The following is a 27435-nucleotide window of genomic DNA, read 5'->3' as shown; positions in this document are numbered from 1 at the left end:
CTGACCTTATCTCTCGACATGAGATGCAGCAGCCTATCGCTCTGCGAGAACAACGCGGCGGAGTAGGCTATGTTGATGGCAGTCTCCGGCTTGTCCCCCGTCAGTACCCACACGACGATGCCGGCGTCTAACAACGCTCGCACTGTCCGTGGCACGTCTTCTTGTAGCCGATCTTCAACTCCTGTAGCCCCGACCAATGACAGTGCACTTTCTAACCGGGCTAGAGAGTCTCGGACGCGCTTTTCTCGACCTGTTGGAGACAAAGTCCGTGGTATTTATAGTTGATGTCTTAGATCAGATCACAGGTAGTCCAAGTACCAAAAATATTTGCAGACAAAGTAAAATACTCAATTTTATGTGGAATCCTACCTTCGCCCATTTCGGATGCTCGATTGTGACCAGCAAGCCATTCTTCCCATAAAGCCGGCTGCATAGTACGTTTGGCCATGACCAGTGTACGTAGACCTGCTCGGGAGTACTCCGTCAGTAAGGAGCGGGTTCTTTCGTAAGCGGCCGATTCTGCTGAACCGGCCCGCATCGGTGTAAGCGCTCCTAGGACTGTGGTGTCGGCGCCTTTTACGTATAGAACCACCTGGTTGTAAAAACATATATATAAATAAGAATCTTTGTATAAAATAAATCGAAGTGATTATTCGAGCTTTTATATGCCCTTATTAAATGAAAAACAACTAATCAAAGTAGATATTAATTACTGAAAAGTCATTTATCCTTCCTCGTGAGTCGCTGCTATTTATTGGTTAAGAATAACATGTGTCATCTTTATAAGGTAATGTATTGTACATGTTTATCAAGTGGGCATAGCCACATTCTAATTGATATAGCCTTCTTTTAATAAATTATATTTGTTAAATTTCGCGAGGTCGTTTCAACGATACGGGCGGTGTTCCATTAAAACGTATTGATAATAAATGAAGACTGCCAAAAACAATTGAATTGATCCTTCAAAAGCATTTGACCGTGTTGTCCATGACACAGCGAGAACAAACTAAGTATATTACACGAAACTAGCACTATTATTGTAGTTAAACATATTGATATGTCTCTATTTGTATAATTTTTAATTACACATATTATTTTTAACTTACTTATCATTTTTAATAGAATTTAATAGAAAAATAATCGTAATTATAAAACAATCAGTCAAGGCGTACTTCAGGGTTAAACACTTGGTCAAATTATTATTTGAATACCTCTATAATATCTCTTTATTTTGAGTTGGACGCGTTTAATTAATACGAATAATCATTTTATCAACTCTTTCAATAAGCATGTTACATTAAACAAACGGACAAACAACCTTTAAACTCTAAACTCAAAGTCGTCAAATAAGTGTATCAGAGTTTTCTTTTTCTAATAATTTAATTATGTATAGGTAGTTATTCTGCGGGACAACGAGAAACTAAAATAAGTGTTGCATAAATTCAATATTATTCTGCAATTCTGGAGGCGTAAGAAACTGTGCCAAAAAATATATTATGCCAGTTTTGGCAGACGACGTTGCAAGGTCACTGAAAGGAAACATTCCGCTAGATAGCATAAAACACAAATTCACAATTTTAATTAAACGATAGTTTGTTGGAACATTGTGAATACAAACTATATTCCTTCTGTTCATAACCGCATCATTTTGTATCCGTTGGCGACTATTTTAACTAAATGATTAGGAATTTTCATATCGTCTGTTTGTAAAACCCGAGTTCATGACTCCCTAATTGGCTTACAGGAATTAAGAACTGCTGAACTTGAACTTGATCTCCGGCACGCGCTACGCAACGTGACGTCATCGCGCTGTACGCTAATGTAGGCCATGATAAAAATTGTTTTTATTTCACAAAAATTTCTTAAGCGATCTGATTGCCTTAAGTAACTACATAAAACGATATCATATTTACTCCCTCTCGCGGATGATAAGAATCCCTGTCTTTGTCTTTATTGAATTGAAAAAACAAATCACGACTTAACCCGTACGGAAATTAGTCTTTGTATCACAGGAATTCCACAAAAAATCTGCTCACAGGGACACCCCTACTCAGAACACGGGAATGTTCCACCTAAAATGATAGTTACCTGTCCATTAGGCGTCCTCATAGCCACGGACATGCACTTCCTGTTCGCGTCGAACTGCTGCACCCGCAGCACCTTCATCTTGGTGAGCTCGCCGCGGATGCCCACCTCCACCTCGTCGGGCGCGCGGTTCCGCAGCTCGTAGCCGTACGCCAGCGCTGCCTCCGCGAGCGCTAGCTCGTCCGGACTCTCCGCTTCGAAACGTGCCAACTACATCATACAAGGAGGTTTTAGTGATTAATGTTACTTATATGAAAGAAATAAAGACTTGAACTTGAACATAGTTTACGGTCATTGCCCAGTGAGACAGTTGCGTATTCTAATCGCTGTTATCTATAGATGGGCGAGACTCCCAGATTATAGATTATTCGTTATGATTGAGAGGCTTTGTTCGTTAAGTGGTTCTAGACAATAGGATTTTTATGTGTTTTACAGGTTTCCTAAGGGAAAACCTTGTGGGAATTTCCAAGAGGAAAGAAACAACTAACTACTTTACAACCGATAAAAACTTTAAAGCACAAAATCGGTTCGGATAGGTTTTATTTAAAACACTGACTTAAAATGTTAAATATCGACTAAAACCTGCTTAAAACGGAGTTAAAAATTCAGAACAATAGCCTCAACTAAATAAATAATGCGTATCGATGGTATCGCAAACACCTGTTCAAATGGGTTTAAATTATTTGTCATTTAAAGATTTCATATCTTTAGCATTTATTCGTACGAAATGAGTCATCAGTTTCGTGAATTAGTTGAAGGACTGATAACAGAGTTATTGTCATTTTATCCTTATATGTACCGATATCACCCATGCAATGTGAATCGGTAGTATGATTAGTCACATGTTTAGCGATGGATGCAAACAAATAAATATTATTACATTGGACATTCGTAACTATTCATAACGAGGAAGATTGGGCTGTGTCACAATTGAAAAGTAATTAAAACGGTTGATAAATTTAATTTGAAATATTGGCTTATTTTAATGTTTCCCCATCCAAACGCAAGCAATAATTTTTCTGTTGACATAAAGTAAAAAATAAAACAATCCACGAGAAAAAATATTTTCGTTAGTTAAAACTTGATTTGATTATTTTGATCTGTTCGACGTATTGCTTGTAATCTGCTTGATTAATGTAAATCCGTAAAAGTAGTTTCATTTCAATGTCTAACATTCGCGTAAACCTAAGAAACCACTAATGTCTTTCTAATAGAGAAATCGTAACGTTCGATTGGTTTTTCTGGTTCCTCTAAGAATGTTTATGGGTACATTTCGTAATTTTGGCACATGGTATTGATGTGAATAAATATTCAAAGGGAACAACACTCTTACAGTTGCTAAAGCGTAGACGATAACCATAGGCACAATTAGTGGGGGTGTTAATGAAGAAGTAATTTCCTATACATTTTGCGAATGCAAGAAAAAAATGCGCGTCATTTTTCTTTAGTCCATCCTTACAGGTTCAATCACCAAAACCAGCTTTGGAGTCAATTAAATAGATATGGTACATACCGTTGATGCATGATCTACAGAAGTACTTGGAATACTGGATTCCTCTTTGTTGCTAAACATCAGCTTTGGAAGGCGTATCCTAAGAGGGGAGCCCGATGATGGTGGCGGCGATGGCGTGGTTGATCGAGACTCCGTCAGTCGAGCGTATCTGTGGACGGAGGACGAACAATTAGATGAATTGAGCTAACTGGGCTTTTGAAATCTCGCCTCTACATTCAAGTCGCATAGACAAAGACTTCAGGCACCAGAAGAAGCATTTGTGGACCACACAAATGCCTTTTCTACGCGGGGATCGAACCCGACACGTTGCGCACAGTACGTTTGGCGTATTCGCTTCATGCATCGCATTGTCATCCTTGCGACCCAGATATATTTTATATCAATGATATGAGTAATAACTGGACACTGTTATGCAATAATGTTTTTATGTGTGTGTAAATTTAATCACAACTGTGTTCAACCTATCAACTATCAGGGTTTATCCTTAATTTCGACCAAAATGAAACTTACTTGTCGTTCGATCGCAGCGTTCCGTTGGACCGCGAGGGTTTCCCAGACGGGAACTGATCGCTGTTAGAGTTGGAGCCGCTGATCTGAGTGTTGTCGACGTGCGGCTGGCTGACCACCACGGTGTTGCACACGGCCAGGATCAGGAGGAACTCGCGGACCTGAAGGCATATGATACCTTTGTACTTGTTTTTTCTAATATGAGCAAAACGGGTTTCTGAAGATAAATTATAATGCAGCCTGACTAAAATCATTTCATAGTTCATTGTTTTATCTTATACATAATCTCAATTTCATTAGTTTACTTAAGTCACATTTATGCTAGCTTGAGTTTCATAAATACAAGTCAAATGATTGCCTTACCTTTTGTGTATGTTGGGCGTCATTGCTATCAAGTAGATGTTGCAGCATCCGTCGGTTCGGCGACACGTTGGTGATCGGCGTGACGATCGGCGGCAGTTCGGGACAGGGCTCGGCGGGCGGCCCGTTCGGGTGGTCGTAGTCCACGCCGCTCACCGTACACCGCCTGAACACCATCTTGTTCTCCGTAAGCGTACCCGTCTTGTCACTGAACAAGTAACTGATCTGTCCCAACTCCTCAGTTATGTTCAACGCTCGACATTCCGTCCTTGTATTCGTCTGTGGATCGTACATCTCGATGTCCTGATGTATGTGGTACACTTGCAGCAACTTCGTCATCTCTATCGTGACGTACAACGACACCGGTATCATTACTTGTAACGCTATTATATACGTCCAGAATATTAACAATCCTTCGTACGCCGGTTTGTTCACGTTCGTTATGAAGGGTACAAACTTGTATAGGGAAAGGTAGTACTCGTCCAACCAAACTTTGCATCCGACTGCGCCGGCGCAACAAAGAAATAGTAGCACTAAGACACACCATATGACGTCTGTGTTCATTTTCCTCTCCAAGCCGGAACACTTGTACCTTGGTCCTCCGTTGTTGAGCATCGCCTTGGTCTCGTGGCCCGCATACACGACGATGCCTTCCACGTAGTCTGTGTTTTTTATCGTACAATCCCTCAATAGAAGGTTCTCTGAGGTTAGCGGTACTCGTTCCCCGTTAGGGTGTGATATACAGCCGGTGAATCTATATATTTTTGTCGATGGTCGCTCCACTTCCACCGAGCTTCTGAATTTTAATGGACTGAATTCCGATTGCTGTGAAACGAAACAGACAATTTCTGTGTTACTAAAAAAGAACATCGTTTTGGCGAAGTGGGTCGCGAATTGTGGAGCCGCAGCGTAATTGTGTTGTTACAACTATTGGAGAAAGTGTTCCCACGCTCTGGTTTTTTCGGTGCTCGTATTGCACGCATAGTAAACATAATCTAAAAACAGCATTATGACGTTCATCCAATTATAAAACCGTTGCAGTGACACTTAAATCTGGACGAATTTAGAAGATTGATTTTATTATGGTTTCACAATCGCGGTCGAGACGAAATTACACTGTCTATAAATGTGACTTTTATTACGAGCCTTTATCACTGCATTTTTTGCTTCGTTCTCTAAACATTGGTTTCGTCTCCGCATAACGAGATAATTAAAGTTATATGTTCGATGCATGTATGTATATTTATAAATACTAATACAGGTAAAATAGTATATTGCAACTTAGTAACAACGCATCTGTAGGTACAGCTAAATACCTTTCTAATAAAAAACTAATTAAATGCACATGGAGCGGAGTGGACTCATTAACGTTAATTGATCATGACCGCAACCAATACTACTAGTTATATCCTTTATGTATAAAGACTATGCAGATAAGTATTAAATACACAGTTAACTGTTAAATATCTAATGAGGATCACACCCGTTCCCTTATTCTGTCCACATGCCAGCTCTAATTCCTGTTTTTTAAAAACAAAGAGCTCACTGTGTGAGTCTAGGGAATGCATTTTACCTACACAGTCCTGCTTAATTACAAGGCAGGTTGTCAACAGATAGTGGGTAATAATACCTGCTCGAAAGTATTATTAGCGATTGCGTGTATTCAGTAATTGTCTTTAAACATGAAGATCGAGTTTGCGCTTCCCTAGATGTTATCCTTGGAAGTTATCTAGCATGAATAAAAGGAATATACCTTTTCTTTAAAGCCGGGCGCTACTATTCTCTGCTTGAGGTTGGTCTCCCCGTCCAGGTTGCACGTGTCGAGGTAGCACACGCCGAGCGGGCTCGACGACTGCAGCAGCACCATGTCCGCCGGCACCGCCTCGTTGTTCGACAGGTGGACGAGATCGCCGACCCGCACTTCTCTCCACTTCACTCGCACGTACCTCTCCGCCGATCTGCCAGACAGAAATAGAAACAATCAATAATGCTTTATGAACAGCCCAACAGATTTTCGTGAATAATCTACGTCGTGGTACAGTAATGAGTTTGCACGACACGTGTTCTATGCTATTATGGGATGGTTTGACGTTGTTTCATGTGTATTTGTTTCACAAGTACAGATTTTATAATAGGGAACAAATGTTGGCAACATTGTACGACGGTTATTGAATAAAATAAACAATATCGGTCACTGTTTGAACTATATTTAGTAAAATTACGATATCCGTTAAATGCAGGTTACAGCAACTCTAACAAAGAACAACAAGATAATGCGATAAGCGAGAACCACAATCGGGCCATCATTCACGAAGATTGCATGAGCGCCATATCAAATGCTCACGAGCGACGTCATGTAAAAACTGAGTCCCCATTAAGTGTATACGATGACAATTTCTTGCGTAACTCAAGACTAATCCGCCGATATCGGAGGCAACAGCGGAGTTGATGTGATTACGATGATATACGTCATCGCAGCGCATACGTCGTGCAGACACAGTAAGGTAGCGTCAGCACACCTGTTTACGTGTTAACGTGCGTAAATTCCAGTCGCACTATTTGACAAAGTGAGTTATAAAAGTACAATCATTTTCAACAACGTCATTGTGTCAATGTTATCGCTATGAACTAGCGAGCAGCGGGCATTATTGTAGCCGCCGGCACGCCCGCTCCACAAATTCGTGAGGGAAAAGCAACAGGTCAGATTAAAGATTCGACAATGATATCTGTCCGCCGCTTTCTTTTTATGTTTTGAATGAACATTACAGATTACTTTGCGATTGCCGTTTGTTTTGCTGACGCTTTGCGCATTCGTGTTTGTCGGTTTGCGCGTGTAACAATAGGCTTACCGCCGACTGTCACGCGTGGACTGGTTTAATTAAAATAAACTTTATCGAGAATAATATCAGGAGAAACTAGATTTTGCAAATTCTCAGTATTAAATTAGGTACGAATATTTAATTACTAAGTGTAGTCGTTTTTTAACCGGCTTTACAGATACCTCACGCTGAACCCATAAGTTCTTAGAAAGCCACATAAATACGTGTTGCGTGGGACAACTTCGTCCTTCCCAAACAAAGTGAGCAGACTGAACACTCTAGTGTTCATTAACGTGTCAAATGGGCAAGAAAAACGTGTTACAACGACTATTACGAAAACACATTTTGGAAGATCAAGGCAAGTCTGAGGAACGTCAACGTTGAGAAATAACTTGCTACATTAGGAAAAGAAACACTTTTTGGATAGCTTTGGTTGGTGGCAGACAAAGTCTGGAAATATACAATTGAATGTGAACTAACTCTTTGTAATATTAATCAGAGAAGTAAACGAAAAAAATGTATTGCCTTCGTCCCAAACAAAAAAATAATAATTAAGCGACTGTAAATGTAACAAAAGGACATGATCAAACAGTCTACCACTGGAATAAGCCCCGTTGCCTAGCAACCAGGACACTCGAAATTAATGGATCTTTTGTGTCCTTAGAGAATAAACATTACATTTGAAACAAAATTTCTCATGAATCATTTCGTCAGGTTTTTGGACCTCTTGAACGTGGCACTAGTTATGTAGTGCAAACAGAAACATTACTTTAAAACGTAAATAATGTTATTGTGGGCAGTGAAATAAACAGTTGTGTTAAAAACACGTGTGCTTGTTGATGCAACAAGATTTATTTTCACTAACATGTGAATCATTGGGCAAGCGATTACGAAAACTGAATTGCTTAACACGTCTAATCACAGTAAATATTAAACAATGGTCAATAATACTTTTCTAGTAATCGCAATTAACAGAAGGAAAAGGAAGGAAAACGTTTTTCTTAGAAATGATTACATTTCTTGATAAGAAATGACTAGCGTCCGAATTATTGCCCAACTGTAATATAAATAAACTACAGAAGCTTAGACATTTCAGTAGCATGATTCTATGAAACTGCTCTTTAAATAATATTAGAAGCCACTTACTGATAAATCTTATGGACTTGATGTATCTGAGATTAAAGCGATCCTGTTTCTAGGCTAACTATAAAACCTCATAGCCTGTGTGCGAGAAAGTTTTCCTCCCGTGTTATGAGATTGGCTGGCCTTCACCGCTCCTCTTGTGTGGCACACAAACTCACGCTTACACGTAATACCAACATACCGAAGTATTGAATCATATCGACAACTGTTGTGACTCGAAACAATGAAGTAACGTTAGAAAGTGTGCCCAAAATAAGAGCCAAACAGAGTGGCAAATTGGCTTCAATGAGCGAAAGACAAACATTGAAACTCAGATAGGATAGGAGGAAAGGGCGGTGAAAGGGTAGGAGGAAAGGGAGGAAAGGGCGTCATTGGAAGAAACTGAAGAAGAAAAGGGAAAAGATTATTAAAAGTACAATTTATAAAAAATAATTGTAAAATTGTTTAGTAACTGTCTAGTTAAGTTCAAGATATCATACCAGTTATCTGGGAATATATACGCATGTGTGTTAAGACATGCGATAAACTAGATTCAGATAATATATCTTTGGGGTATTGATTCATATGCTTTCTTACTATTTCCAATATAAATGTTACATGAAATTCTAAACCCAGACAGAATGTTTCATTTGGAGTTTGCGCATATGTATTACTTATCAATAAATCCATGATATAAGTGTGGGAAAACGTTTCTACATCACAATCTGCCTGAGAAAGTCATATTTTCATTGACTTTTTCATTTTTGTGAAACAACAGTTTCGCATGTGAATGCAAATGTATCGTTAATCAGGTTATGTCATTATAGGGTGATACATGAGTTGTGCGACAGTGTAGTATGGATGTGTTTTTATCAATAATGCTGTTATCAACTTCAATTACGCCTTGCTCACGAACGGGCCGAGTACAAGGGGATTCCCCATATGTTTCCTTCTAAGTGACAAAGTTAATATCCAAACCGTTCCTCGAAAGAACATTCGAGTTGAAACAATAGCATAACAAATAAACAATATTACTGTGCTCCGTAGTGCGACTGACGCGTGGAGTTGGGAATCTGTGACACCGACACAATGCAGTCATTAAAAGGTTTTATAATTATTCAAACCAACAAAATATGAAATTAAAATCCTACTTATATTGTAAATGCGAATGTTTTTATATATGTATGTTTGTTTCTCTTTCCCGCAAAAAAAAACGTTTTTATCCCGATTTTATGTTCCCAAGGGATCATTTTCGACTTTTAGTAGGCGGGCTGGCGGCCAACAGCATACTTAATAGAAGGTTCTCAGTTCTAGAATCTAGATGATTGGAAACAGATCAAGGTGACGATATGTCACTTCATGTTAAACCGCATCCGTTACATTTAAATAAAGCCAATGTCACTTTATTCCCAGTAAAATGACTTTTCAAGGGTTCTGCTAATGACTTGTATCTTTATAACGTAAACTCTTAGTTATGTTCATCATTATCATTCACAATTATATGGAACAACACGCAACCACCGGACGAGTCTATCGCAACGCGTTAACTTATATTGAAAAGTAAAATGCTAACATAAACTAGTCAAACTATGCACCGATCATTTTAAGCACTAAATTATATTTTTAAAGACCGTTCACTGTATATTCCAGCCATCATAAGCCTTTGTTTATTAAGATTAAATTCAAGCTATAATAATATGCAGCGAGTAATTGCCGACTGACCCCTGAACACAATTATTGCTGGACATTATATTGTTACTGCCTCTCGGGACTTAATTGTGGATCCGACCAGAGCTTAAAGCTCCAATCATGGACTAAATTTTATTAAATGGATTAAGATCGCTTATGCGAACTAATCTTGTCAGGAATCGAAGCAAGACAGGTTCATCTCATAGAGACATGCCTTGGATCAGGACATAACTGTGATATTAACAAGATTTAATATGTCGAGTAAAACGAGAATTAGTTCACCGATTTATTGCCAGAAGAACAAATCGGTGAACTAATTCTGGTGTGGTGTGTGTCGTCCATTGTTTAAATATAAACTAAGGCTATATGGACCCGATAAAGGCAATCGATTTCGTGAAAGGAAACTAAATTGAATCCATTCACCTATTGTGAAGTAAATCGTCCATCCTGAAACGAAATTGTATGGGGACGAGATCGATGTGTTGCGTCACCAATAGACTAGATTAGGTCAATATTATGTAGGCTACAGATTTATCTTTATCTAGAACGAAGCTGCTATGGGTAAGGTATTTATATGCCGACCGCGGAGTGAGCAAATATAGACTAGGTGCAGTGAGGTTTGTACCTATCTACTAAGCGGCGGCAGGCTGAGAGATTCATTGATTTTATTTATTATTTTATTTAGAACAATGTTTAAACGCGGCTGTTTATAACAAATACCTTCCAACACAGTTTAGATGTACACTGTAGGTATTATTGGTATAAACGGAAAAATTACCGTTCATGAAATAAAACAATATCATCTTAGAAATAAAATGCAAAGTAATCAAAAATAAAGACAATACTTCAAAGTATGTACGATGACATGTTTTGCTGACAGATGAACGGATCACAAAAGATTTGATTTAGTAAGCATGATAGTTATCAAAACGAGATATTGCAATGATTAACCATTAAGTTTTAACGTTGCCTTAATATAGTGAACCAATGTTTCGACTAGCTATCGATTTTGAGATCCGCAAAATCTATCTTACGAGCGAATTCACACCCATCGGGCGGAAGTTAATAAAGTTTGGTTGTTTACTAGCTACGGTGACGATGATGTAAGGCGATCGTCAACGAATTCATAAACTTAGCGAGGTAAATGAATCATCGCACGAAATACAAGTGTTTGTTCAGCAGTAACAATATTTCGGTACCAACAAGCAACTGTGAAATGTTACTCGTAATGTTAAAAATACATTTGCAAACAGCATATTTAGTAACTTTGTCGAATAATTCCATATGTTTGGTGATTTCCTTGTGATATGTTTTGGTTCGACCCCAAGGCACGCGCCGGCTTTTAGTTCTTGTATTGTGCCTCCCTGTTTTGGAAGTAACGTAAAAATGTGGGAGCTTTGATTTTTATCCGCTAGTGAAATGAAATGATTTATTCTGCAAGTAGGATATATCACCTTTTTTACATGTCTTTTTTGAGGATGCTGGAGTGGAGTGTCGGTTTACCTTCCCATAGGGCTATGGGAGTGCACTACTGTCACACAGTTGTGCACTATAATTTGTTCCGCGAAGCTGGCTGGTGTGCAAAAACTGGTCAAAGCATAATTATTGGTGTTATATTTGATGAATATAGGACGATCATAACTTTAGGCTTTAAGACTTAATCTTGGGCAAGTACAAGCTTAATTCGTCATCTGTTGTAAGGAAAGAAATAAAGTCACAAGAAAGCCGAATCCAAAAAAATAAATAAATATAGTTTAAGTAGATAGAAACAGGAAGATGACAGCAATTGTCAACAAGATTGAAGATATGCGATAAAGAATGAGAAATGGGGAGTCCAGTTTAATAAGAGAAGCTGTAACAGAAACTGTATTAATGGTACCGTAAAATGAACGGTTGTTAGACTCCTAGCTTTAACGGACTCTTGATACACGAGCTTTAAACATCTTCTCTCTGAAGATGCCCCTTTTTTGTGCTATATTTTTTGTACAACATGTCAGATTAAATCATAGTAAGGAGAGTTAGTCCATATAGATTTACGGAGTAACTTATGCAGGTCTTCATTCCCTTTTTCCTTTAGAATGAAATTTTGAAACCGAGCACCCAGAGTAGTTAGTATTAAGTTTTAATGTTTCAAAAGAGCCTTAAAAGACTTAATGAAAAATAACTTTTTGAAGTAGATTTGATCATCTTATCAACTTTACGGGATTCACTCATTTAATTTAATCATTAATAAAACTGATAAACTACCCATTAAAACAGACATGTGCTCACTATCTTATTAAGAATAATGATATACCTAATCTACTCTAAGAGCAATATCTTTATTATGTTTGTAAAACATAAGCTTCATTGTGCAATAATCATTTGCAAGAAACAATTTTATTAATGACTTGCAAGGATAATACAAACAACAATGACCTTGACTGACACTAATAAATTATCTAGGATATAGGTAAATTATTAATAATAATAAATAACCAGGTAACTATTAACTTTGACAATTAACTGTACATAAATACATACGTATTATGACAAAACTGTGAACTATGCAACGTTGCTTTGGTACGTTATTCTTAATCTTGGTAGGGAATGAATTATGGTTCCTAATTTAAGTAACCAATACCGAATGTAGTGCTGTAACCGTAGCAAAAGTTTTTTAATAATACATATAGGGATAATTTTTAATACTTAAGGAGTTGCGTCAATCCCGCACCAAATCTTAGTATAGATACGTAAAACCCGACATTAATACTATAGAAGTGCATAGTCATTTTACATCATCACTATATTGTTCCCAACAAGAGATACGAGCTCCATCGCTCTATCTGACATAAGTATAGGAGTTAAGCCTCGCAAACCCATCAAGCATCGACAAAGCCTCTGCAAATAGAGAAATAAAGACGTTGAGATAAAATCTTGTGCAGGAAAACTCTTCAACAAAGATAGTAACAACCAGTTCGAGTTATTATAGACTCGGCCTGTTCCGTGTCCTTAAATCTGTTGCTTTATTTTTTAATTTAATTTTATAGTTAGTTATATTTTTTCTACTTATTACAATTGACATGAGCAGTATTCGTTCCAGAATTAACTGAGATATTATCAAATGGTTTGATATTCAGGGGTTTGATATTCAGGCTTGAAGTCTGAGACCTAAATCAGGAACAAATTTAGGAAAGAGCAATGAGAGCGGCCCTAACTTTATATTAAATCACGTCCTGTTTTTTTTTTAATAGCATTATTTTGGGTAGACATAGAAGACTGAGCTCCTTCTATGTCATCTAGGGAACCCTAATAAAATGATTGTATAACAGCTTTATAGCTTTGATGGGTTGGCGTGCGGCAAGTCCGGCTCGGACGACGCGCCATTTATCTTGCCGGCACGACATCACGACAGACGCAATAAACTTTATCTACCGCATGTTCTACTAACTAACAAATAATATTCTGATCCATTGTATCACTTCTATTGTTTATATTTATCTAGCTGATGCCCGCGGGCCCGCCCGCCTTTAATCGAAAATGATCTTACGGGTATTACATGGTATCTGGGTAAAACAACATTAATGCTTTGCTGGTCAAGCTGTGCAACTATCAATGTACCAAACTCAGTCTAAATTCATTCAGTGGTTTTTTGCATGAAAGCGGAACAAACATCTATGCATATACATAGTAGGATTATTGAATTTGATGCTAACTTCTTTTATTAACCCTGTTCTTGTAATTCGTCGGAAATAACTAGATGCAATTAGTTTAGAAACGAATTAGTTTCGAATTAATGGTTTTAAAAGTTGTTGATTACACGGTAATGTCGCTTGTTTCTAGCGAAGCGATAAACTAAGTGTCATTATATCAAGATTAACGATTCCTGGAACAATTTGTACCTTGTTCTTTGCTGATAGCACACTCCCTTATCTTTCTTTATTAATTAGTTACATCCTATACTTATCGGACTTTACTTCTTTTAGGATAAATCATAAATTTGTGACAATAATTATACCAGCTTGTGTACGTCCCACTGCTGGGCATTAAGCTAATTCCAATGCATATAAGAAAGAAAGGTTGCTGGTTACGGTTAAGCTTTGTTAGGGTTAGGATTGAACCTGCACTTGTGCATCAATATTCAGAAATAGACCACCACGAATTTATAATAAATCATTTCCAAAATAAACATTCCATCAAACATTACTTAACTATAGTAAAATCAGAAATAAACATGCGTATTTTTCGATAAACATGCGTATGTTCATGAAGACTTGTTTTTATTAAGTCGCAGTGGAAGCAACCGTCAAACTTTAGTTATTGATAAACTGTCACAACATTATAACGTATTTGTAAAGAATATATTTACTGACAGAGTATCCAACGCAACGTTAATCGGTTTCATTATTATCTGTTTACGTAACCTTGTTATTTTTTACATAACCTGAACGTGCTCGGCTTACAGGTCAATTTCTAAAGATTTATAGAGCAAAACGATGTACGGGTATTTGTAAAATCTCAGAGATTCTAAGCGAGTCTTCAGAACTCGCAGTGACGACAGATCTGGTCAGTAAAGGCAATGTGAAGGTCGAAACGTTCACTATTGGCCTTAACAATCCGTCAGTAATCTGTGTAATTATAAATCACATGGATATCGTTTTTTTTGTCACCTATTTTGTCTCACTGTTGGGTACAGAAGTTCCATGTGTTCGTAATCTAATTCCGCAGTTAGTCCTTGCGTCGCGGGAGATTTTAGAAACATTCAAATTACATGCACACGCAACTAAGAAATTCAGAAAAGGCGTTCGCTAATCACAGAAATGCTTATTCTTCGCGGAGATCCAATCCGTGACACGTCTCTCACGTTGGGTTTGGCGTGGTAACATAATATATATCAATCGGCTATCCATAAAGTCTATGATGTCTTACATCACTTAACACCAAACCTTTAAAAAGAGATCGATGTCAACCTCCAATTTCTCTCCGACCTTCTTCGGAGAAAACTCTGTAAAATGTCACTAATTTCCGTGAAAATGTGAAAGATTTTGTACACGCGTATAAGCGCTAATTGGTCGTTTCGGAACTAAATTTAATTTTACGATTCTTGTGCGAAATAACTGGTTTTATTGTTTCGTACGTAACTGTTTCGATACTTTCTTGTTACTGTATTTACCCCTCGAGAAGATAAGAAAGGACTTCTATATGCGGATATTTTTGTAATTTTAGACGATCAAGAATAAAAGTAGGCAGCCTTGATACGAAGCGCTGTTCGAAATAGTGCCGAGGGAGCCCTACCATACACATGAGCATTGACCTTAATCATTATTACAAAAGACCGTAACAGACGCAGTATCGTGATCTTCAAACATCCCGTGTTATTTCTGTATATGGCGTCTATCGGAGCCTACGACGACGGTTCCTAGCGGAAATCTTTTACTTAACGCTCTGCATGGCCTATATCAGCAAGCCTCGTATTTGTTGTATCAACTGGAATTGTGTAGATAAGTAAAATACGCGATACACTAAATCATCAACAGCGTGCAAAACAAACACAACTGTGTTTCACTCGCGGCACTTGCGCCTGTTTCGTCGATATTTCGTCCGCGTCATTACTTCCTGTATTTTGATAAGAAAGCGACCTCGGTTATATATTCTAAATTCAATGCCGACCAATCAATGCTTCGATATCAGCACTTTATGCAAAACGTTATAACCTTTATAAATTACCTTCGTGTAAACAAATAAACAATTCTCAAAAACTCAAGTACATTGTTCTAAATTACGTATCTATAATACTATGTATTTTACAGTTACTTCAGATCATAAAAAAAAAACTAATTTAGAACATTTACATTCAGTTCAGCAACAGTTTTTGTTCTCAATTACAAAATACGTTTTTAGATAGGTTTTTTGTTCTCAACTAATTGCTAATTATATACACTTAAGAAACATTTGCATAACTTGCAAATGGCTTTATTTATTTAGCCATAAGTAAATGGAGGATCGTTTATATTAATAGATGTAAGGTATAAGTTGTTGTGAATTATACTGACAAGGAGCTCTCAGCAACTAATGTCCACGTTAAAGAGTTGAGTCATCAGAGCACTTATGGAAAATTGCTATTGTGAATACCCGTCCGATAAACCGCTTGGTTGACGCGGCACAAACACTGCAGCTCCATAACTACTATTATTGTGAAAGCCGCTAGTTCTATCACGCTCAATGTTAGCTCTAATTGTTATTGACGACCTCTAAATTATAAAAGATAAACGATTTGACCAGTACTCATCAAAACATGGTGATTTCGAACAAAATGAATAAATAAACGACGAGACCGTTTACTTAAACGAAGACGTCTAAGATAATAAATACATTAATATTTTCATTCTTTTTCCTTGGCAACATTTCAGACGATAGATTCTTAAAATATTTTCTTTGTTTCACGGTAAAGATAATATTTATTGTAAAGTCTGACATTGATTGGAGCGGTGTTTTTACATCAATACTTGAATAGTGGATCGGTAGCCGGGCCGTGAGCGCTGACGGCGAGACGACGTGCGCCGAGTCGCTGACAGTGCCTTGATTGAGTTCCTGTTGATGGCAATCAACATTTTGTTGTTTAGTAATCAAGATTTTACGCCACGAAGCCGTGGAAAATGTCAACTTGGCGGTAAATTATAGCGCTTAGGCTCTTATAATGAGGGAAGGAAACATTTTAAAATTCACTTTCACCAATTTGCAATATCGCATCATCAGATAGCATTTCAATATCAGTCTAATGTTAACTGAACGTTATGTAATTGGCGTGAACTGTTCAGTTATCAGTGTTATCAATTTCTGAGTTTTAATTAAGGTTTTGTTATCGTCAAGCAAACTATAAATGTGTATTCCTTGTTTGCAATTAAAAGTTGGGTTATTCTTTTCCTTGTGTTACAGCGGTTGTGGTTTCCACTGAATCCAGTTGACTTTTATGAATAAAAATTATATTCATGTGAGGGTACAATCCTTCAAAAGTGAGCATCCTTTTTGGACCAAACTTTTACTGTGAATATCCCCGACCGACGATTTACACGTCTGATGAGCACTCATAAACTTGTTGACTGGCCAATTTTTTAGTCTGAGGCTCTGGTATGATGAAATGGCTTGTATGAATAATATAACGTTCATCTTCCTACATATAAATAAGATGAGTAGTTCGATCCATAAAAGGAATAAAACAGTGCGTTATACTAATACATGTATCATCGTTATTGTAATATAGTGTTGTCGAGTCAATAAAGATATAATAAAGTCTACGAGTAATAGCATCATCATCATTCAGTCACGGCACTCACAACATTTGTCATTCCGACAGAACTGATGCCTCCTATTCCACGCTTCACCTGCTTCCGTGTTGAGACTGTTCTTAAGATTGATAGTACTAGTGCCGTTCTATATACACTTTAGAGCTAGGTGTTTTTGCGTATATATCAGATCTGATTTGTTTAGTATTGTGACAGCTCGCCTTATTTTCAACAGATTTTATAAAAACACCATAATGGTGCCGTGGTGGCCTTGTGGTTTTATGCATAGATTTGTATGCACGAGGCGCAGGTTCGGAGCAGGCAAAGCACAAATGTGACTTTTTTAAGTTATATTATGTACAGGTATGGGTAAAGGAAAACATCGTGACGTATTCTGGATTACAAATATTTATTGGAATCTGAAATCGCCAACCGGCCGTGGGCTAGCATGGGGGTCTACGCTCAAAATCTTCCCTATATATACATGAAAATATACGCTGGTTTTATATTAAAATACCGCAATAGGTCTAAGTGGCACGGCTTTAAGATATCTGCGTGACGAGAGGCCACGCTGATCATATAACGTGTAATTTCTGCAATGCAAAATTTAATGCATTTATTACGTCTAAAACGTGAGAGTGTGTCAAGTAAATACGTTTGTTATCAAATATCGAGATTCGGCAAGGACACACAATTTAAACATTCTAAAGAACAATGAAAACAACAGTCCGGCTTCGTTTTCATCACACATGTTATACATTTAGCCTTCTAGAATAATTTGGCTAATTATATTACGACTAGCCTCGGCGCTGAGAACTAAACAAAAGTTTGTTGAAGGAGATAGTATTTCAATTGTGTATTTAGAAATATCCTATTACAAGCTGAATATTGCAAATCAAGTATGTTTATTAAAAGCAATACTAAGTATTAGCCATAATTTGCCACTCGAAGTCAAAGTGTGTTATAAATTCATAAGTTCGGTGGCTAGCGGGCAGTCCGCTACAATCGTGGCGCGATGGCGCGATGGCGTCTGGGTTTCTGCTCGTAAACAAACATCACATAACTAGCATTGTAAACAATCACAGTTTTCATCTTTACCACGTTATGATAACAATATGTATGATTAGATTATAATAAAAATACGGTTAAGAGAATGGTCGGAAACTTTTTATCCGAAGCTTTTGACATCGTTTAAAATGTTAGCGTTTCACACTGTAGGTTTAATATTATTATTAATTTGAGTCCCAAAATGAAGAAAGCTGACTCAATAATAATCAGACTCAATACTAAAATGAAAGTTACAGTAGACGTTTTAAAATGTCCCTCAATATTTTTATTACCAATTCTCAAAAGGGAGTCTTATCCATTGATGACGTCACTATCGTACCATTAGCGACTGCGGTTCACTTTTACTTTCCGACATTAGAAAGTTATGTGTGGAACAACCATAGTAATACGTTCGAATTATCTGATGTAACCAATTTGGCTAAACGATAAAAATACGAGTGGGTTTTTTATGATATTGTGAGAGTAGGCTCTGACTAAACTGGTTTGATTTCAAAGGAACCACTGAGTTGTGAATAGCTCCTTGTTTCTCACAAAGGTTCATTCGCGTACATGTTTTTGTTATAATGTAGGCCATTGAGGTCACGTATAAAAGTCAAGTGTAATTGCTCTAAGTTTTAAACGAGCATTTCTATGATCAACAGATTTGTATTTGTGAACATACGATAAAGAAATCATGACATATCATTTTAGAAGACTAGAAGAAAGTTGTTTATGACAGTAATGCTTGACAAGTTAAAAAGTTTTAAGTATCCGTATAACATATGAAAGACAATAAATAAAAAATACGTTAATGAGGTCGTTCGAGCCCAATGACAAACAGTTCGCATACCGATTATATGAAATAAAAAGTGAGATATCAATTCATGACCATATAATTTTCTAAATATCAACTGTAACAGCAACAATCAACTGGGCGTGAAGTTTTATTAAAGCATTGAGTTTCAATAGACAATTGTGGATGCTGGACATTATCTGCAAGCCAACCGGGGCGTTCCATGGTCATGTGATCTTACTGCTGACGCCTATTGAGGCATCGTAAACAAACAACGTAAATATAGATCTTGAAAGATCTTTTCTCGATTTTTAAGTTCAATGCTAAGTGGTGCTAAGAGTTTGAAATAATGCGTAATAGCTAATTGTTCCCATTTTCGAGTGTCTATGTTAAGTAACCATGTGACAATTCTCATGTGAATTTTAAAGGTTTTGTTGTGAATTGTGATAAACGAAAACAACTTGGAACCTTGACTTGATGGCCTGAAATCGCCACAAAGTGAGTAGGCGTGTTGTTTGTTGTAGGCTAGAGGTAAGCGAGGTTGAATCGGTAAATGAGGGTTAGATGTCCATTTACTATGAAATCACTAGAAAAACGATCGGAGGAAATATATACCGACGGGTAACAAAAATGAAAACACAAACAATTTGTCCTGATTCAAATCTATACATCTAATGACGTACATCAAATGTCAAACGTCATGTTTTATTCAGAAAAATATGTTATTGATGAACAGATCAGGCACAAATATTATTTGAATCGAAAGGTTTGTCAACAAATCAATTTAGTTGAATTGCCAATCAGTTTCGTAAGCGGCTGGGGATTTGTTCCGAGTCGACTATTCATCTCATGACTGCTTACAAACAAATAAAAGTTGATGGTTACGACTGTTTACGCGGCATCAAATTCTAATTAATTTATCATTTAGTTAAAACGAGTTTTACAATTAGTTCAGATTAATTATGTTTTAATTTCGTAACTAAATTAAGCGTATTACATCAGCGTTAACGATCCTATAATAACTTTAGTTAATGGGTTAGATAAAGACATTCGCTACTATGTCCAAGTATGTGACGTCCAGAACAGACGGCCTGGCACGTCTGGCACGTCTGGCATGTATGAAGAATGTCATGCAATGAAGTGAAAGCGGTATGTCAGGATCGCAGCGAGAGGAAATCCTTCTACGCCTGCATTTCTAAGAAAGAGGCGAGAATCGAGCATACCAAGCCTCTAATTGAGTTCATTGGGTATTTATTTCAATTCGTTTCATTGAGTTCATACGGAAGGCGAATATTTATAGAGGTCATTATGCCAACTGGCATTGCACGACGTGCTGCGGGTTCGATCCTGACTTGCTTTTGTTCTGCATTTTTTGTTCATACGTATTCACGTATGACATATTGCTGACGTTCCTTCATTTCTTCTTGTCTCTACAATCGACAGTTATAAAGACAGAATGATACTTCAGAGGGTCATTTTTGATGTTACTGAGTACCGTACAATGTACCAAACAAATCTTATGGTATCCTGAGCAAAACCGTAAATATTGTGTAAAGTAACGTTTAAAATAATCTAATATACGGTGTAAATGATACGGAGAAAACTAATCGATTGACTCTCACTGACCGCAACTAGTTTTTTTTTATATAACCATATTAATACGAAGGCGAAAGTATGTCTGTCCTTATTTAACGTGACCGCGACAAAATGACTCGATAATTCGAGGTAGCATAAGTGACACTTTTCTTTTCACAACACTCAGGTAAAAGTTTATGAGGATTGCGGATAGTATAGGATGTTTTCATGGATTCACTTGGAAACATTTAATTCAGACGTGATCAACAGGCTTAGACCAAAAAGAAACAATTTAATGCCCATGCTCCGAGTCCATGAGATTCATATTGTAGTCGGCCGTGTAGCTTACAACAAGAAGGCGTATTTTCGGTAACGGTGGGTAATTTATGGAATAATATTTGTTATGCCACTATGAATCGATAGAATATCCGATATAAAATATTGTTTTGAGTTTCATTAATAGCTTTAGTCATTGCCCGTTACGGTATTAAAAATATTTTAAATATGAAAAACTATTTTACTTTGAAACATCACTGTTCATTTATTAGGCAAATTATTTCAATTTACGAGCATTTGAATTACTGCACAGATAGAGAGAAGAGTGGTTTATTTTTGCAGCAATTTTCTTTACATGTATGTTCCTAAATTGAAGGAATTTCTTAAAAAATAAAAGGAAATAATAAAATACTGTATAAAAGGTTTTCATAGTAAGGTGACATTGTATACCTTCCACTTTTTATAAGACATATTCAGCTTGGTTACAAGACACTACAATTAATGCAATAATTGTAATATTTGCAACAACTAAAGACCTAAACAATTGTTTGATCAGATAAAAGCATGCAGGAGTCACGATATGACTGCATAATTACATATAGTTGTTTAAATTAAGTGACATAACCGATATTGGATCATATTAACCTTCTGCCTACGCGTTGACTTGTTCCACTCGTATGCACCTTGAAACAAACATAAATGACGTGATTTTACACTAAGCCCACGCGCGTGTTACACCATAATAAACTAATAACAAGGACACGAGGAAAACATGTGTATTTTGTTATTAATTAATTAATTATTTTTATGTAGTTGCTTGGTATAGGAATGCTGGGTTTGTTTTGTTTTTCTTGCTAGTGTTGAGGTTACGTTAATTTTAAGCGTACGTTAACACTAAATGATGCCAAAATCATATATTTAATAACGACAAAATATATACATAATTATAGAAACTACCTCACAAATGCGAACAAGATACAAAGGAAAAGACACAGATGATTTTAAAACCATCATGTTTAAAAACAATCTTGACCCGTTTTAGGACAATCCACTACAAAAAAAAGAATGTCAACACAATAGTAAAGATGCGGTAAAACAAAATACGAGTAATTTATAGTGAGTCGCGCAGTACCGTTATCTATTCGCTTTCTTTTCTGCCGAGAGCCTGCGCGTGCGCAGCCCGGTGAAATCCATGATCCAATCGTATGCGGAACGGTTTCGCGGAACAACGTGATCGCGGGAGAAGGAAAATATGGATATTATTGTGTTACACAACCAATGTCAATGCTGGATTAACATATTTTTATGTACTTACGTAGATGATCGTAAAATATACATCGTATTATGATAAATATTGGGTAGCACAAGGCAGATTCAGAAATTCTCAAACGGAATCTAGCAATGCTTTTGTTTCTTGTGATGATGACGAAATTATTTTGTTTATTAAACTATCTACTGACACACGGGCGAATCTACGGGAATGGGGTTTAGATAAACCAGAAATTAAATTACCTAAAAACTAATTAGTGAGCTGTAGGCAACTTAAACAATCAAACAATACTGTAAGCGAAGTTAAAAGTTAACGTTCCGTTGATGTTATTAATGGAGTGCGCCGTTATTGTATTGTTTACGAAACTGTTGCTCGCTACATTTTAAAGCCACACAAAAGAGAAAATAAAAACCATTTACCATTGTAACCATTTTTGTTGAACTATTTAAAACATGAAATATGTTTAATTCAAGAAGACTTTTAAGTTAATTATCTTTTTTATTAATTGTGAGACGACAATACGATTTATCGTAGTGAAAAAAAGAAAAAAACGTATTTTCTTGAACTTCTGAAGAGTTCTGGTTTGCGCCGTTTTCATGTTTTAGGTATATTCGATAGTTGTCGTAAATATGGCTGTGACTGTTGAGATCGGGTCGTTTATCCTTATGGCCATAACATAGTCAGGGCGCTCGAAATTATTCCGTCTGAGAGCGAATTTATTACCCAGTACATGTTTTATACCCCAGAGTAGTGACCTAAGCGGTACTAGCGACACTCAATGTAGCGGTCACTACAATTCCGTATATTTTAAGGTTGAGGAGAACAACTAGTATTTGTATCATAAAGCAGTTAGTTATCAGTAGGAAGTGACAGGCTGGTACAGATCTCGGCCTCGGCAGACTCACAGCGTCGCACCCGCGGGCAAAAACAGTGGCAGGCAGCGCCTCGCGAGACTCATTGTGGCCCGACACAAACCGGATGCGAGCCAACCTTCAGCCACCTCAGGGACTTGGAACTAGTTCCGACTATTACAATAGAGATTATGTTATAAGTGTAACAATGACTAGCAAAACAACATCGCGACGCAGCTTTTTCACAAACTCGCCGAATTGTATAGATGCAGATGCAGAACATTGTTATTCCTATATCCTATTCTGTTCGAATGCGGCTATTTAATACGGAGCTCGTTATTCTTTGTTTATCAACGAAACGAAAGCGAGGGTTTTGTACCCATTTTAGCTGTGGGAATGATAAATTTGCATATAGATTGACCAATTTTGTCGTTCAATATTGGAATTGGGCCAATACTGCTTTCTTGTGAAAACATACACAATGTGTGCACTTCTGAATTTTTTAATACTCGGAGTATGATTTGAAGGCCGTGTCTTGCCGTCCGTTGTACAACAATATAGTTAAATCTGTGACTGCCAATAACACGGAGCTCATAAACATAAACGTCAATATAAATTTTATTAGTTTGACGCGCTTACGTCACGGGCACTGAAGACCTTCGCCGGCGATTCAGCTCGTTAATATACAAATAACGTATACCATATAAAGACCCATTTCATCTATTCGTACAATAAATTAAAACAAGTGATTCGTGATGACAGTTTCGTGTGCCAATTTCTGGTAAACATCAAGACAATAATATTCTGCAAGTTGTCTGAACCTCAAAATTATAAAACTGGTTTACAACTCAAATATTTCAATAGATACATATCATTAGTTTCTATTAAAGATGCTGATTGTAAACCGTTATAGGCAAAGCAGTAAATCGAAAGTGGAACATACACTTTTGATGGCGCAAGAAATATTCTCGTGGAGTTCATTAAACAAGATCAAGGCCAATAGGTGTGTTTTTATGATATGAGGGACAGTCATGGCTGCGCTCCCGTTTCCTGGTAGTTGTCACGTCACAGTGACACAGCGCAGGTGACCCGGACGCGGGCACGCGGGCAGGGCTCGCCGACACGCTACTGTAACGACATTGACCGTGCATCGTAATTCGTGGTCACCACTCACTTTGCATGCGACTGTGCCATGAATATTCTACAACGATACAATGAAGATCACCGTTTTAGTTTTTTGTAACACAATCTGTGCATTAACGGGAGTGGTGACGTGAGCCGCAGAACAATAACATGTGATTGATTGAAACGAGTATTTTATTAACACTGCGATACACGAGTGTTGATTGTAACATCCACAATGATAAACAAATGCTGGCAACTATTAAGACTGCTATTAAGTAGCACTAAAAATGAAATAAAGATTCCTAACCAATTATTTTTAAATTAGCGTACTTAACGTGACAAAAGATGATTAATCGTGATAACTCACCATGTGTTATTATTTAGTGATTCTATGAATTCTATAGATCCATCAAAATCAATATCCCAGCATAGTAAAGCTGTACTGCGAACACGGAACTTTAATACAACATAGCTTATTAATTCAGGAGTATCGACATTGGAAACACATTGTTTATCGTGTTAGCGTGCGAAGATACCCAATACAGATAGAAAGTCAATCAAGTCCGCTAATCAATTGTTCATAAGGTACAGTCATGGAAAAAAAGTAATTAGATGTACTGTCGAGTTGACCGAAGGCCGAGTTTTCCGTGACAGTGCAGGTTCCAGGTGGGCGGGGCTACTATCCTGGCTCTAAGGTCAATAGGAAATTAATTAACCTAGTGTCCAGTGCAGAATTAATTAAATTGGTTTCGGCTACGGCGTTTGGAGGTGAACACGCTACTGATATCCATGTCCTAGTTTGTCCTAACCTTGTCTCTAGTAGTTTATGAGAGCAGTAGGTACACCAAGGATGCCATCGTAAACTTCGTTCTTGTTACATTGAAATGAGAAGTATGTTGCGAGACAAAAGTCAGAAATCCGTTACAAATAATTCTACTCTTCAAATAATTATACTGAATTATATTACATTTAACAAGGAAAATAAAGATCACTATTATAACACTGGCAGTAAAAACCAGATATGTCCGCTACAGTCCAGACTTAGATTAATCCTACTTGTACAGAGGGTCAAAAGCTGAGCTGATTGTTAGCGAACAAAAGAATCATTACTGAATTAGTCTGCCGGTTTAATTTCGACTTCTGATCTCTGTGGAGTTTGCTACGGTAGACTAACGCCAGCCAATCCATTATGGGCATCATTTAAATAGAACGCGAACAGGGACAAAGAAATGGGATCGCCATAAATATTATAATGTAGGACGTTCGACTCACGGACGCTCTAATACGCTGAGAACCTAGTTTGGATATACTATATTTATTTGCTTTAAAGTCAGTACGCAATAATGTTGTCTGTAACTTCACTATTGACACATCTACGCCGTGTGTGTTTAAGTAAATAAGCTACGTAAGTTGACATTTTGATTACATAAGATAACGTAACACTATTTATTAAATGTTTCCTTTCCACCAAAACCCGGGAGGTATTAGACTTTTTGAACAACGTTTCCTTAATAACGTCGATACCAAATTAATCTCGTATCAAGTTTTCAAGGCTTTTCGTGAGTTAAGGCAATAATGTGCACATTTATTTACATTCCAACATTAATTAGATCATTATGAAATCGGCGATTTATTAAGTCAAACTTTTTGTATTTTCGAGGTGACTTTAGTTTAAAGAATACTTTGAAATCAGCTCACCTCGAAACAAGTTTTCTGGAACCTTGGATTTATCAAAGTTAGATTTATTCGGAGCGGTCTTTAAACAACAACTTTTAATAAAAATCGTCCATTGAACCTTCCATGAGGTAACACCTCAGTTTCTATAACTTATGAAGAGCTCATGTATACAGACGCCCACTTGTTAGCAAGTGATCGTAAATTAAGTTATGATCAAGCAACACTAAAACAAGTGGGTGGGGCAAAAGTACTAATTGACGTCAAGACATCACGGCGACTGCGTGTGCTGCCCAGCCGAGCGAGACTCGCTAAACTAGGCAAATACTTGAGCTGCGGGAAATATACCACGTCTTATTAAGGGCGACGCCTCAAGACTAGGGAGCTCAGCACCGCTAAATCCCAACAGCTTACCAGGGTCAACGGCCGCCTTCCTTTCAGTCAATACTACATAGACATCGCTAGAACGTATGACATATTTTCTAGATTGCTTTCAAGTTTCCAGTTCCATCAAAGGTCATTCCGATCGCATTATACATATGGCGAGGGAGTGGTGACCGTGTAACTGTTTTAACATTTAAGATCACAAACTTTAGACTAGGCACGCCTCGAAATGACTGATGGAGACAAATACCATAAAAATGACAGCGGTGACGCATAAATGAAAGTATTTGTTCTAAGATTTGTGTATACATATTAGAGTGCGTTGCCCCAGACTACGTTTGAGAACAATAGTTGGACAGGTTTCACAGAAATGAGAATTCCTTGCCAAGAGAGTTGACGAACGTCAAACGTTCCGTTGAAATATGTTTTTTCGATAATGTTTGTTTAATTACGAAAAGAGGTCATTGTCGCTCGGTTTAAACTCTACATCAGTAGGTACGTACTACAAATGAAACGATCTATATACAGACACAAACAATAACTTCAAATTAGCTACACAGCCTTGCAATTCCATAATCAAGATGGATTCTCCACACGTACGAACTGTAAATTGTCCAACCCTGATGTTTGTTGCAGAATCGTGAGCAAAACCAATGTGCTTGACGTGAAGATATTAAGAGAATGCGAAGTGATTAGCAGCGTTCAGTGAGTAGGAACAATTATCGTTCAGTCAATACCTAATTAGCGTTAGATAAAAATAGCCGCTATTATTCAATATGAGGAAGCTGTTGTGGCAGAAAAGTTGATAACAATTGTTTAGTGCACTTAATATTACAGGAGTTCTGAAGGTCAGGATAGCCTTCTGTTAATAAAAAACTATTAACATATATATACAAACAAAAATACTATCATAATCAATACGAGAAAATGTAACCATAACCCTTTGTATTTGTCTGTCAATAATATAATAGGCTTGCATTTACTTTAAATGTTTTTGATATGGTAAATATTGTTTTACATGTCGTAAATGCCAATGTCCTTACTTAGTGGCCCGCGTAAGGTCGCGCCGCCAAGGTCAATGTG

At 37.2% G+C, this 27435-nt stretch overlaps 1 protein-coding gene across 2 annotated transcripts in view; it reads right to left on the bottom strand.

Moving 5' to 3' along the window:
* The window catches only part of LOC113508578 (probable phospholipid-transporting ATPase VD), a 48226-nt gene that overhangs the window by 6723 nt on the left and 14068 nt on the right, over positions 1–27435 (bottom strand). For both annotated transcript variants that reach the window (XM_026891702.1, XM_026891703.1), the window contains exons 2-8: positions 6219–6423; positions 4469–5290; positions 4109–4266; positions 3599–3746; positions 2089–2295; positions 370–592; positions 6–250 (exon numbers count right to left, since the gene is read on the bottom strand). In XM_026891702.1, the coding sequence (XP_026747503.1) occupies positions 6–250; positions 370–592; positions 2089–2295; positions 3599–3746; positions 4109–4266; positions 4469–5290; positions 6219–6423 (2008 nt within the window). The remainder of the gene's footprint in view (positions 1–5; positions 251–369; positions 593–2088; positions 2296–3598; positions 3747–4108; positions 4267–4468; positions 5291–6218; positions 6424–27435) is intronic.

Source organism: Trichoplusia ni, chromosome 2, assembly GCF_003590095.1.
Source record: "Trichoplusia ni isolate ovarian cell line Hi5 chromosome 2, tn1, whole genome shotgun sequence".
NCBI classification, from domain to species: Eukaryota; Metazoa; Arthropoda; class Insecta; order Lepidoptera; family Noctuidae; genus Trichoplusia; species Trichoplusia ni.
The sequence above is the reverse complement of the archived record's forward strand: the minus strand, read 5'-3'. Positions and strand labels throughout refer to the sequence as shown.